This window comes from Helicoverpa armigera, chromosome 18, assembly GCF_030705265.1.
Source record: "Helicoverpa armigera isolate CAAS_96S chromosome 18, ASM3070526v1, whole genome shotgun sequence".
In the NCBI taxonomy this organism is placed as follows: Eukaryota; Metazoa; Arthropoda; class Insecta; order Lepidoptera; family Noctuidae; genus Helicoverpa; species Helicoverpa armigera.
Genome location: NC_087137.1, coordinates 4,717,659 through 4,731,792, shown reverse-complemented (window position 1 = coordinate 4,731,792; position 14,134 = coordinate 4,717,659). Strand labels below are relative to the sequence as shown.

At 36.8% G+C, this 14,134-nt stretch overlaps 1 protein-coding gene across 1 annotated transcript in view; it reads right to left on the bottom strand.

The window, feature by feature from the left end:
* LOC110375379 (protein split ends) overlaps positions 1–14,134 on the bottom strand; it is a 92,949-nt gene extending 78,815 nt beyond the window's left edge. The window contains 1 exon segment of the mRNA XM_064039027.1: positions 13,753–14,134. Within this exon segment, the coding sequence (XP_063895097.1) occupies positions 13,753–13,835 (83 nt within the window). The 5' untranslated portion in view covers positions 13,836–14,134.

Below are 14,134 nucleotides of genomic sequence, written 5' to 3'. Positions count from 1 at the left end.
GTTTTACAAGGAGCCACTACCTATCTGACCTCCTCAACCCAGTTTCTCAGGTAACCTAATACCCCGTAGTTAAGACTGGTTATCAGACTGATTGGCTTATAGTACCCGTAACTACTGCCAAAGATGTAGAAATAACAGCTGCAGCCTACAGTTTATCGTGCCATCCGAAACACGGAAGAACTCGTTATGATAAGATGGTCCCCCCATCCAAGGATCGACCGCGCGGCTTTGACTTAGCCACGAGCTCTGTATTAAACCATGCCCATAAAATAATGAGGAGCTTATGACCAAGTAAAAGCAGCACGATTCTACAGCTGAAAGGTTAAAGAGCGTTTGACGTTATGTCGAACCAGTTAAATGCCAGAAAGCCTGACACGACAGCCAGTCTTCACCGAGAGGTTTTTTGTTGCCGCAGACCGTATTTATTAGAAATGTATGTATGTAATCCGCCATTATGTATAACGTCAGAGTGTTCTCTTGAATCTCTTGAATCAGAGTGTTCTCGCTGTTATGTTGAATTTGTCTCCTTTCCGAATAGCAGAATAGCAAAAAAACAAAATTTTCCTTATTTTCAGCCGAGAAATCTCGCGACTATACGCTTTTACATAAAAGTAGTTGTTCCCCGCGGTTTCACCCATGTCCCGAGAGTTTTTTTCATGTATGTTATGCTGCCCTGTAATATGGTGAGTAATACGGCTGGAGATTGGAATACTCAGGTAAATTATGCTGTCCTGGAACATGAGGAGAGCAGTTCCATCGAAATTTCGTGATAGTTTTTTTCAGCGTGGCGTGGCAGAAACGAGTAATAATTACATGAACGCTACACACTTTATTCTCCTGGCTGATCTCCTTAAATGAGAACAGCCGCCGTAGCCGATAATCGGCTTGGAGGACATCATTCTCCTATCCTTCTCCCGGGTCTACTATCTATCCTCTTATTTTCAGCTTAAACGGTTCAGCAGTATATATGTAGATTAGGTGGTCTTCAACTTCAAAAAAAAAGAGGGGTTTCTCTCAAGACGATTGTTTTTTTTTTCTCGAAGACTCCTAAACTTGGGCTAGCTCATAAAACTTGTAGGAACGCCATCGGGTGGAAATTTGATATTTGTGTGTTTATCGGGTAAGACTTATGGCCATGAAGGGTTGCACCTTACTTGATGATGGAGACGACAGAAAATCAAGGGAGCTCCGCATCGGTATTTAGCAACTACCAAGTGTTTAGGTTCATTTCATTCGTATTCACACCGAAATATGTTATGACTACCTGACAATGAAGGCAGTTTAGGGAACTCCATAGCGGTTGGTAGCAGTGGGCATATTTTATTTATATGGGAATGGACTTCTTCGGTGGCCTTTGCCTCTGTACGGTTTTTACTAATGTGGCCAAGACTGAAGTCGTGACCAGCAGCAGATTGAAATAGCGACCAGTATAATAAACCGGCATTAGGATTTAGACGTAATCGTTAATCACAACAAACTTTTAATTCTTGGCTGGCACCATACTGATTAATGATATTCGCTTGTAGTTCTTTAATAAATATGGTTCCAAGGCAAACACACAAGTAACAAAATAAGTTTTACGTAAGAAACTTCTGAAATACGAATTTAATAATAGCTGAGTTCATATACAAAATAAATGAGGGGACAGAAAAGTTTAAATACTGTGAGGTCGGTCGACGAGCTCCTAGTAGCCTCAGGCCGGATGCTTGCGCAGGTCGATAGAGCGGGGGCGTGGGTGGAATACAGCTATACTCTGTATGGAGGGTGGTTCCCTCACACTACGGCCCCGTCACCAGGCACCAACTTTCGCATTGCATAATAATGTTGCAACACCTAGACCACACACAATCCCCCTGGCATGCTTATGGGGACATCCGTTGGATGGCAATACTACTATAATATACACACTTGCTGTATCCCACGGTTTCACCCGCTTCTTAGGAGAACTTCTTCCTGTACCGGTATAAAATATAGCCTTTGGTATTCAGGGATACTGTAGCTTCCTAAAAGTGAAAGAATTTTTCAAATCGGCTCAGTAGTTCGGAGACTTTACAGACTTGTACAAACAAATAAATAAATATTTCCTTTTACTATATAACGTTGAAGTATAGATAAATAAATATCAGCAAAAAGTGTAGGTAAACGTATAATTTAATTAATATAAATAAATTTGCAAAAGAACCGAACGGGCGCTTATGTAAATCTCGGATTAGAATAATTAAATAGTCGCTGGCGTATAACGAGCGTTTTTCGGTGTCATTTTGACGTCGAAAAAGTGATGTTTATCAGCCGAGTTCAAAACATGTATTCAAATACATGTTTTTCGATTTTGAATCTAAGGGTAGCCAAGAATGAATCAGAGTATATTCAGAATTCATCGTTATAAAGAATTTTTAAGAAAATGATTTGAAATGTAAAATACACATTAAAACGCTTTTAAATTAAGATACCGTACCTCTTAACATTGCCATTGATGTATGGTGACGGCGACTCACGAAAATCATAGACATGAATCCTGGTTAAACCGTTATGGCTTGTGAATAAGTATAAACATTTTATAACGACAATGTAAAAGCCCTCGACGTTGTAACAGCGAGCAACAACCGCTGCGCAGTTCCATGCCCTGCCGTTTCGACTGTCGTTCAAGTGTGAAATGACCTATAGCCAACTGATTTGTTTAACATTAGTACATGACAACTTGGCAACTGGTTACGAACTCTGAATGTGATAGCAACGGGGACAGTTGGTTAAGGTAAAGTATTCGTTTTTTTTTACCATCTAGAAACAGGACTACAATTTGTTAACTCAGGCCCAGTCCAAAATTAATTAAAAACCTACGCGATTGATTAAATGGCGACGTTCAGTCAAAGGAGTAGCTGACTGAATGAATGGCTATTTTAACCAGTTGGCGAGTCCGATACACTTGATAGGGTTTTAAGATTCAAAGGATAAAACGGGACCTATGTCATGATAATCTGTGATAGTCAGAGACACCGTTAGATCCGACTAGACAGAAAGAATTTTCACAAATGATGTAAATATTGTTGCCGCTTTTACTCCAAATACTGAAATCGAACTGAAAACAAATATTTTAGTGGGCGCCCGTACAAAAATCTTTACTCTTTCGGTTTTACGGAACCCTTCGTGCACAAGTCCGTACTCGCACTTGCTGGTTAATAAAAAAATAAGCCTAAGTTTATTGTGCAATTACTGAAATGCAAGTCCTTCAGATACAAAATTTTAAATTACGCTATGCTTCTATACTATAATTATAAAGATGAAAAAAAAAACATTGTTCCTGAAGGCTTCCAAACTACTGAATCGATTTATAGGGTAGCATAGGCTTTATTTAATCCGGGTTAGGGCAGAAGTATCCCGAAAAAGAAAACGGCGAGTCTTTAAAAACTTTGTCTGGCAAATACGACGACGCAAGAAAGCAGCAACCGCTTCCAGGTAGGGTAGGCAACAAGCTCAATATAATATAACATTACATGCAAAATTTTAATAACGAAAACAAATTATAAAACCATTCCAAAATTAAACATAATAAATAGGTAACATCAAAACTTGAACTCGCTAGTAAATTATATACTCTACATTTGACTGGGAACGCAGGCTGATTGCAAAGTATTCTTGGTCGCTGGACGCAGTCTGCCATGCGATCGATGCCAGCCAGCCGGTCCAACGCCATGAAAAGGGGGTGAGGTGAAGTGAGGAGTAGTGCGCACAACTTCATTGCGCCGACTAACATGAAAGGCGGGCGCGGTACAACGTATGTTTATATTATGTACGTATGATTCACATTGTAACCAAGCTTTCTATTTACTATCTTTGACAGACAAGGTGGTTAAGTCGTAGGGTATCAACGTTTTTTGGAACATAAAAGTGCATAAATCTGCGAGTATAAGTATGAAGCATGAAATAGGTATGCTCTTAGGTGTTGAAAATCAGCATAATACATGCATCGATTGCCAGTAAAGCTACAATCCTTCTTAGCAGTCGTGTAATAAAATGAAGGTTTCATCATTGGGTTTACCTAAAACGAATCGTTGGGTTGTCTTCATGGAATTTTGCAATTTTTGAGCAACTACAATAAACAATGGGAAAATAAATGAGTAGTCAAATAAAGTTGGGTACTTTCCAATCAATCAATGTAATCGTAAAGACCATTAACTTATTAAGTCAGAGGACACCACGATAAAAAATAAGCGTAGTTCCCTCTTATGTATTCTGTTCCTTACTAGAAAACAAATTTAGAAATATAAATCATTTATTTGAAAAAAAAAAGTAGGTTACAGATATGGTGATATATATATTAATTTATTTTGTCTCAATACATTTCGCCTTACGGCATGCAAAGTATTTCTTGATGATAACGACTAGTTGACATTGACAACTGTGAACTTGTAAATTTTTACATGTAAATTGTACTCAAACTCTAAATATAAATTGTCAAAAAAAAAAATGCTAAATAGAAAAAATCTTTATAAATACAAAATAAAAAGATAAAAAATTAAATAAGCCTTACATAAAATTTTCAAAAGTAAACTCTACAATAAGCTCATAACTTACTATTTACTGTAACAAAGGACAATACCTTAGTTTAGTTTTAATATCCCAAGCCGCGTAATAAGGAGCATTTTATTTTTTATAATTGGTATTCCCTGTTATTAAGGAACATTACATTAATTTAATATTAACAAAGCTAAATAACACAAAAATAAATAAATTGATTTACTGAGAACTCTGCTCTTTTTTGGGAAGTTGGTTAATAACTACTCGGAAACTAATAAAAGGCATAAAAAACGGTCCTTTATTCATTGAACGAAATAATATTTGTTGTTGTAACAGTAACATAAATCCACAAAACTGCAGAGGGGATGAGGGATTATTATTTCAAATTAGAAGTTTTCTAATCAATGTCGGTAGGCATAAATCTAGTTTGAAGGTGGTGGAGCTGACTATCACGATCCATTGGGACTACGTTCGATGTATGTACTTTGAAACATTCTTATTGAAGAAACACAATTTCATATGCAAGTTTTGGGTGGGTACCTACCTAGTATATGATTTTTGTCCACATGCAAAGCCGGGACGGCTCGCTCCTTCTTTACAAAGAATTCTTAAATTGTTATTACCAGATTCAGAAAATATATCCTTGAAACCAAAACATTTGTGAAGATTGGATTTTTTTCAATTTTGTTCGTGGAATGTTATAGATCTATCGTTGGCAGGTAACGTATCTGTCGACGCGACGTGCGCAAGTACAAAACACTAAATGCGACGTTGCCAGCTCGCACGCCGGGCGCATACTCAAGGCGAGGCGAAAAGAACACGGTACAACAGAGCGTTATATTCCACGTTGGTTGTTTCATGTCATGTGTATCAGCCGTTGTTGACTTCTTAAATACAAGATTTTTAACAACGCGTACGTTAAAAATAAGAGTAATTATACTATACTAATATAGATTTTTTTTATATAGTTATTTCATTTTCAAACCTTATATTTGTTTATCTTAGTCTAAATCATGATGTTTTTGTTAGTCTGTATATTATGGGTTTTAATACAAAATGTATGCAGGCGACCTTTTATGCTGAAACGACGCGGCGCAGACACGCCGCTTCGTTGCCTGAGCCACGTCCTAAAACCCTAAGGCCTAAAACCATGGAGAACAAAATGACGAGCGGAGGTGCTATAACGGAAAATCGCCTAAGAAAGTAGCGCGCCAAAATGCGGGTGAGCGGGGGACGAGGAACGTTACTGATTTTGCTCTTATACGACTTCTTTGGACCCGAAAACATTTTGTTTCATTAAAAATCGTTGACAGATGTCTCAAAGAACCCGAATGTCTCATTAATTCACTCCTAATTGATCATTTTGGTCATCTCCACCGTACGAATTTGACCTAGAAGGAGGCGCCTGACCTACCTGCATTATGGCATCTCCACTTATCTTTACTTACTCCGAGCCTTAAACACACACAAGCGACGTAAGGCAGCAGGCGTGGGACAGGCGTGGCGCAGACGCGATTTGAATTGAGAAGAGGCTTGGAACAGGCAAGAAACGTTCAGATGCGGCAACAGCTCATAAGTTCGTACCGTAACAGCACATAAGTCAATTTAAAATGGGCAGCGATCGGCTGTCGGCATCAGCCGATAAAAGGCTAAACTCTTTCGACAATCAATACTTTGTGAAATTCAACACAGAGACTCACACAACACAAAGAATCGAACCTGAGACCGACTGCACAGTAGTTGCACTATAAGACATCTGGACCAACGTGTCAATTCGCCAAATAACTTTTCTCTGCAGAATGTTTGACGTATTGACAGCTTTTGTATAGAAGATGTGTAAAACCGCTATATTTATTGCTCAGAAAGTAGTTGAAAATCGGCCCATAGTAGGTATCATCGGCATAAACTCAGATGTTTCCCTGTTGGACCATTAAAACTATAACGTTAACCAAGTTATAAACCAGCCCCGTACTCGGTCATTGTTCAAAAAGTTAAAAGGCGCAACTCATCATTTATCAGTATTCCGGTTAGACGAGGTGTAATCTAGGTACATAATATAAATGTTGATTACATGCGTTTCGTTACTAAATGGCACACTATTTATGAGCGGCCCATTTCTCAATAAAAATAATTGTCTCTTCTATGCCAGTCGGCAGTCCCCCGCGGTACTGTGGGCCTTGTATGTTACAAAAGGAAACCCTATGCAAAATTTTTAAGTTTAAATAATGGTTATGAAAACCATTATTTATTGTTCAGGCCATGCGTTGATGTGCCAGTCATTAAGTCAGCTTTTCATATAAATTATACACATATGCGCAAAATGATGACACAAGTATTATTCTTGCTTGTTCTGGGTTCAACGACCTAACCGTCCCCGCCCGCGCACCTAGGCTGCTTTTGGAGCGCAACATTGCAAAACCGTGGTGGGGCGCTAGACACCTAATAATGCAATGGTTTGCTGCTAAGCTCAGACAGACACGTAAAATGTAACTTATTATGTTTAAGAAAATTATTATTTTATTATAACAGACGCGAAAATAGACTTATTCAATTAGGTATAATTTTAATAATAATTAAAAATATTTCCATAGAATATTTAAAGGTGATAAGTATGAGTAAACTACAAGAATTAAACAATAATGTAAATTTCAACTATCAAGTCGATAAAAATCAATAGGCATATAAAAAAATAATATTTGCATGATCAACATGCTAATTGCTAGAATTAAAATTCCTTTTCTATACAATATCGAATACAGATTAGTCATCCATAAATAAGCTGTGTTCTATTGATTATTTCATTAAAAATCACTTTTAGAAAACATTCACCAAACAACTTTTTTCATTAAAACCCAAAATTCCTGAGATGTTAAAAACCGTTGTATGTATTTTCTGTCATTTATTTATCTTACAACTTATAACAAACGCTTCAAACGCGAACATAGACTTCCAAATTACTTAGTACAAGTACTAGAAAATCATAAGTGCATTGAAGCCAGATGCATTTGCAACTTTTAATAATGTTCTCTACACTAAAATAATGGTATTGAAATCGAATCATTTTTTGTCACAGGTACTAGGGTGACATAACAGAAAATATTCGCTATCGGATTACTAAGTAATGCACTTTTTCTTCAACTTATCGACAACAGACCATTAATTTTTCTTTCACTCGGCATTAGGCTTGCCAGACCGCCGGGAAATCCGGGATTGTCCCGGAATCTTGCCTCTTGTCCCGTGTCCAGGAATTAGCGCTCATTGTCCCGGATTTTGAAAAGTTATTATTTTTTAACCGGATATCCATGGATTTAATCAAGTCCGAACTGCAGACTCGTATAAACTTTGACGTGTCTACCAAAGTTTTAATTTATAAGCTAATTACATACCTACAGCTAATAAATATGTTTTTTGAAAAAATGGCATTTCATCTTTTAAATATAAATATGAATCCTTTGAAAATAAAAAAAATATATGATATTTTCTATTATGGCCACGACCCGACATTGTTTTTTTTTAGAACTGTCCCGGATTGGGAAGTTCCTATCTGGCAACCCTACTCGGCATACACTCATATCGGAATGAAAGATGCAATAACCAACATCGTATCGATCGTTTCACCAGTGAATTCATCCCGCGTTCGTGTTTCATTTTATACTCAAGACAATTCAATTCGAGTCAAAGGCGAAAGATAATGTACGGAAATTGAAGCATCTGATATCAGCTTAATATACATCAAGAGTTCGTGGCTGATTCAAAGCGGCGCGGATCGATCGATCATAAAGTTAAGCAACGCCTGGCGCATTCGGTCCGTTTATGAGTGACCATCGACAAGTTCTTCCGTGTCTCGAAAAGTACGATAAACTTAAGATCCGGCTGTCATTTGAACATCTTTGGCAACCATTACGGGCAGTCTGACAACCAGTTTTACCAAGGGGTATTGGGTTGCCCGGCTAACTGGGTTGAGGAGGGTTGATAGGCAAGTTAATCCTTCTACATTGGTACCCAGCTGCATCCGGTTAGTCTGGAAGCCGCCCCTAATGGTAAAAAGCAAAGGCTATGTAGATGATGTTGACACATCACGATTAACAGATTGCCATCAAGTAGCGTAACATAATGTATATCGGGCTAAATTAAAAAACGATCGTAAAAGGATTGCCTTATTGTTTCTTTAAAAAAAACAAGTTCACGTAGAAAAAGAAATAATAGCTTCCTGTTACTATTTCGAACGAGCAGTTTTTCCACTGTTTCACTTACGTCCCGTGGTTGCTTCTGACCGTTCCGGGATAAAATATACTCAATATTCCTCGTGAAGAGTGTAGCTTTTCAACAGTAAAGTCGGTCTACTAGTTTTTGTAGTATACCAGTAACAAACAAAAACTTTTTTACAAAAAAATAAAACCGACTTCCAAAAACACTTAAAAGCAAAATAAAAAATTATTTTAGAAGCATCGGCCTAGAAGTCGGTGTGTAATGGATGTCCCTAAGTTAATTTTGCCACCGACTTCTAGGCCGATGCTCCTAAAATTAGTATTTTTTTTTGCTTTTTAGTGTTTTTGGAAGTCGGTTTTATTTTTTTTGTAAAAAAAGTTTTTTATTTTCAGCTTTATAGTGATACGAATAGGTCACTATTACACACATTCCACATTACTGGAAAGTTCTCATTAATACGTATAATATAAGCCCAAACAGTAGTTTTCATTTTCAGGTGTCGAGCTCCCTCGACCTTCTCTGGTCTCCATCATCAGGTCAGCTCCAAACCTTCACTGTTGAATAGTGCTGTCAGGCATACATATGAGTGTCAAGGTTTAATCCTATGTATGCCTACAACTTTCGAAAGTTGCCCTCGATTTCTCAGGGTTTCCATCATCAGATCCTGACCTGATGAATATGGGACCAACTGGCAACTATTCCGCGTCGAACAAAAAAAGAATCACGTAAATCGGTATATAAACCTCGGCGTAATCGATGTACATACATAGAAAAATAAAAAAAACATACCGGCCGAATTGAGAACCTCCTCCTTTTTGGGAAGTCGGTTAAAAAATACAAATATTTCATTTTTATATTTGTATGTGTATGTATGGATTAAATAAGTATGTCGCTTTTTATGTATGTATATCTAACAATTACGATCCTCAACATTAAAACCAAGGGGTAAGAAACTATGAGCAGAGATGCCATGATGCAGGTAGGATAGGTCCCTTCTAGGTCAAATTCGTACGAATGATGGACATGACCGAAACGATCAGTTACGAGTAGAGAAACGAGGCGTTCGGGTTCTTGAAATATCTGTCAACGATTCCAAAGCGAGCGGGTACCAAAGAAGCGTCGACAATAACGTTTCTTGTCTTTCTAATAAGCGCATTTTGGCGAGCTATTTTCTTTTTTTTTCGTCATAGCGTCTCTGATAGTAATTTTGTTCTACATCTGGTCTGGTGACGTTGACGCCACGATCTTAACTAATATCCAAAACGTATACGCCGCGTACTACGCCGTGTACGGAGTGCCAAAATGTCTGAATGGTAGACAAAAAGTCGGTATATCGGCGGAGTATTTGTATTGGCTCACGGCTCGGTGAATAGGGTAAAACAGCATGCTAAAAATTACCTCTGATCGATTTTTAATTAATATAATAAATAAAAAGATAATTATGGAGAGAAACATTAAATTCCTTAACAATTTCAATTTCCTTTGTGTCTTTGGACACATTTGCTGAGCTGTTATTAATTGTAAGACATGCTTTGACAAATGCGAAAACAATAATGAGGAAGGGCATTGGTCTTGAAGTAAAAGGTAAAATATGCTGCTATATTTTATTGTGTTCAAGTAATGATATTCTATAATAGACCATTAGGTTCTTAGAAATTAAATCTGTCTATCAAAAATTGAATTCCGATGAGATTGACGCATCTCACGCATCGATCTTTAGCGCCATAGCACATACGTCACGCCCGCTTACTAGTGAGTGCAGACAGTATACGGAAAGTGGGCGTCGTATATACGTCCGTACGTCTGCATTAGGACCTGTCGAATTAAACGTTTTATTTTCTTGAACACACGTTCGTAGGTACTTGTGTTATGCACGATTTCGATTTTTACGAGAACTGTAATCGTAAACCTCTCAAACTCAAACAAAACCTCAAGATTATGGTAAAGAATAAAATATGTGCTTACAATGACATTAATAATTTCAAGGTTTGGTAACAACGGGAAACCGAAGCCAACGAAAACTAGTTTCATTTGGCAAACAGAGAATCATTTTTATTATCAGAACTAATATTTTCGGAAAAAGATACAAAACAGTGCCTGCAGAATTTGTAGACATCGACAGTGTCAGAAAACAGAAAATGACTAAAAATATTATATCTTTGCTAAATTTTCGTATCCAAAAATGTGTAAAACGGTACAAGACTTCGCTGGTCATCTGTCACCAGGCTGTATGTTATTAATCGTGTCGTGATAGTTAGGCAGTTGTATTTTTCACAGATGATGTACCTATTACTGTTGCCGCTATAGCAAAATCAGAATAAAATAAGGTGGCTCCCATACAACAATCGTGAGATTTTTGCTCGTTTAACAGATGTACGTAACCCTTCTAATGAGCCCGATTCAGACTTGGTTGGTTTTTCTTTAAAATAATATGAACACTGAACTGAACTAACGGGAAAATTTACTTTTATTCATGAAACAAATATATGATTCATACCCACAAAGTGATAACTCTTTTATATTTACCTTCTCTAAGAAAATACTTAAACATAAGAGGCGGAGATATCGTATGTTTTCAGTAGTTTTGCTTCCATTAGTTGGTGCTGACTGGTATTTTTAACTTTCAGAAAGATTTTTTGACGGTTTTGGATAAGCCAAGCAAAAATCAAATCCAATCGTTTTTTTTTTTAATAATGAACGAAAAACAAAATGGTTGCAGCTTTTAAAGGACAATGCAAGTAAATTCTCCTAGAGACTCGTTGAAAATTGCTTACATGACTAGAAATGTCGTTCTGTCATTGAGGTAAAGAAAGGAAATACTTAAGACGATAATATAATACGCATTTGTTTTAAATTATAATTCAATGCAGTAAAGAAATCAAACTCCAGTCTTCGAAGTTTGTCCAGGGGCCCGAATTCTCCTAATTTTACTGAAGTGACATACGATTCACATTCGACTGAGATCCAATCACGACTCAATTACGATTGAAGCGTATGTGGCATTCTACTATTTTTTCTTTGAAATAAACTTTTTTATACTTTTCTGTCATTTAATAATGAATCATTTTGTCTGCAAATGATTTACGATTGCAATATGATTGTAGAGCAAACTACCGTATCGACCAAAATCTCCAAAATGGCACACTAATCGCAAACCAATCGTATTCCAACGGAATTCGTATCGGGTCATATATTAGTAGCACATTGCCCGATATGTTTAAAACTGCTATTGCGATTTAATTTCTATTCAATTTTGACATTATTAACTTAGGAGAATCGGGCCCCAGTTGTCCAGGGGCGCGATTCTACTAACTTTACTTAAGCGACATACGATTCACATCCGACTGAGATCCAATTACAACTCAATTACGATTGAAGCGTGTGTCATTCCGCTATTACCGTTTTTATCCGTTTCTGTGATTCAATAATTAATCATATTGTCTGCAATTTATTTATGATTGCAATATGATTAGAGCAAATGACCGTATAGACCAAATGGCAGACCAATCGCAAACCAATCGAATGTCATTGCAGTACGATTGGTCTTAGTTAGTTAGTTATTAGTAGCAGAATACCCGATATGGTTAAAACTGCTATTGCGATTCAATTTCTATTCACATTATTAACTTAGCAGAACCGGGCCCCAGTCCAGTGGCAGTTTGAATAAAATAATACTGTTCCGGTAACTGAATATTTGATCAGTTTTTAATTATATTGCCACCAATGAATATACCTTATCGAAAAGGATTTTTCACTTACATTCGAACTTTTGTCATGACGACAAGTGCGGAATCGTCTACGAGATAACAAGAGTAATTAAATATGGAGCACGTGTATGGAGACATCAAAGAAAAAAAAAAACAATTTATGTGACCTTGATTGTCTCATGACAGGGACAAGAGATGAGGCTTATAAGTCTAGGACGTGGTGATCAACGCAAATTCCGTCCACCTCGATTAAATACAATCGCAATGAAGTAACTCATCATTATACTTCCGATATTCCGTATGTCAGGATGTAACCTGCTCAATAAACTTAGTAATTCGTCCTAGCATACATTTTATCTCATGTTAATCGTACTTCTATTCATTCACTATTTATTAGGTATATATTCCAGACCATGTCGAGATCGTTGCCAAATCTTAAATACAAATTGTTGTCGTTTTAATTAAGTACATAATAACTAAGTAAATTATTATGTATTACATGTTTTGAACATTTCCATAAAAAAATAAATGTAGGTACCTATTTCAGTATTGAGTTTCATGGGAATGAAATGGTAAGCAGCTAAGAACGGTGAATTGAAATGGATGTAAAATAAGACAAGTAGGTATAACGAGAGAGCAACGACCTTGCTTATGATTTTGTATGTCGACAAATAATGTGATAGTTAATGAAATTATGTGCAAATATTAGAAGATTGCAAAGCTTTACTACCTGTATCTACTTAATACAAATACCTAGCAGATTTATACCAATATCACTAGAATAAATTGGTCGCCATAGGTACTCAGTGAACGTAAAGAATGAATCCTACAAGGCTACTTAAGACAAACAGCACAAAGAATGAAAGCACGTCGCCCAATGGAAGGGTAGAGTTTAAGGCGAACCAAAACATTTTTACCCCTTTAGATATAAATAAACTTAAAATTTTAAATCAACAATGTTACTTCGTAGTAGGCAGGAACCTATTTACATAATTAGGAAAAGGTTATAAATCGACTGCGAAATTCTATTTTATTTTGCAGGTGCTATAGATAATAATAATAACTGAACAGGAAAAAATAACTGGTTTTAGACACCGGGCTTAAAAGACATTGTAATCATTAAAAGTACCTAAATAAACACATAGACCATTCAACGAAACAGTCCCTTCTACATTATAGTCGGTTAGTGTTTATATTCAAACGCCCACACACGACTTTCAAGGAGTGATCAGAACTTCGAATATCCGGTACAGGGATTCAATTTATTTATGAAACAACTCAGTAGTATCTGGAAATAAGAAGATAATAAAGTATATATTACCGTTTGAAGTGCTCCCTTATTCGGTCTTCTCGAATGTTATCGGGTAAATTTCCAACCCACAGGTGCCGAGTCTCTCTAACCATCTTGCTTCGAACTCCACATTAGGAATCATTACCCGTTCGCGTCACTACGTGGCATAAATCAATTTTGCACACAATTGTGATTCACACATTTTGATTAAATCACTATAAATTAACCATAAACATTGTACAGCCCACGAGTTGCACTTTTTGATAAAACAACACTATCTTTCACTTCACGACATTCGATAATCTCATCACAAAATCCACTTCACTATAAACACACCACGTAATAGACGCGAGCGTACTCTTCGCGGCTCTCGAATTGACAGTGAAGCCAGCTTCGACGCGAGTTTGCCGAT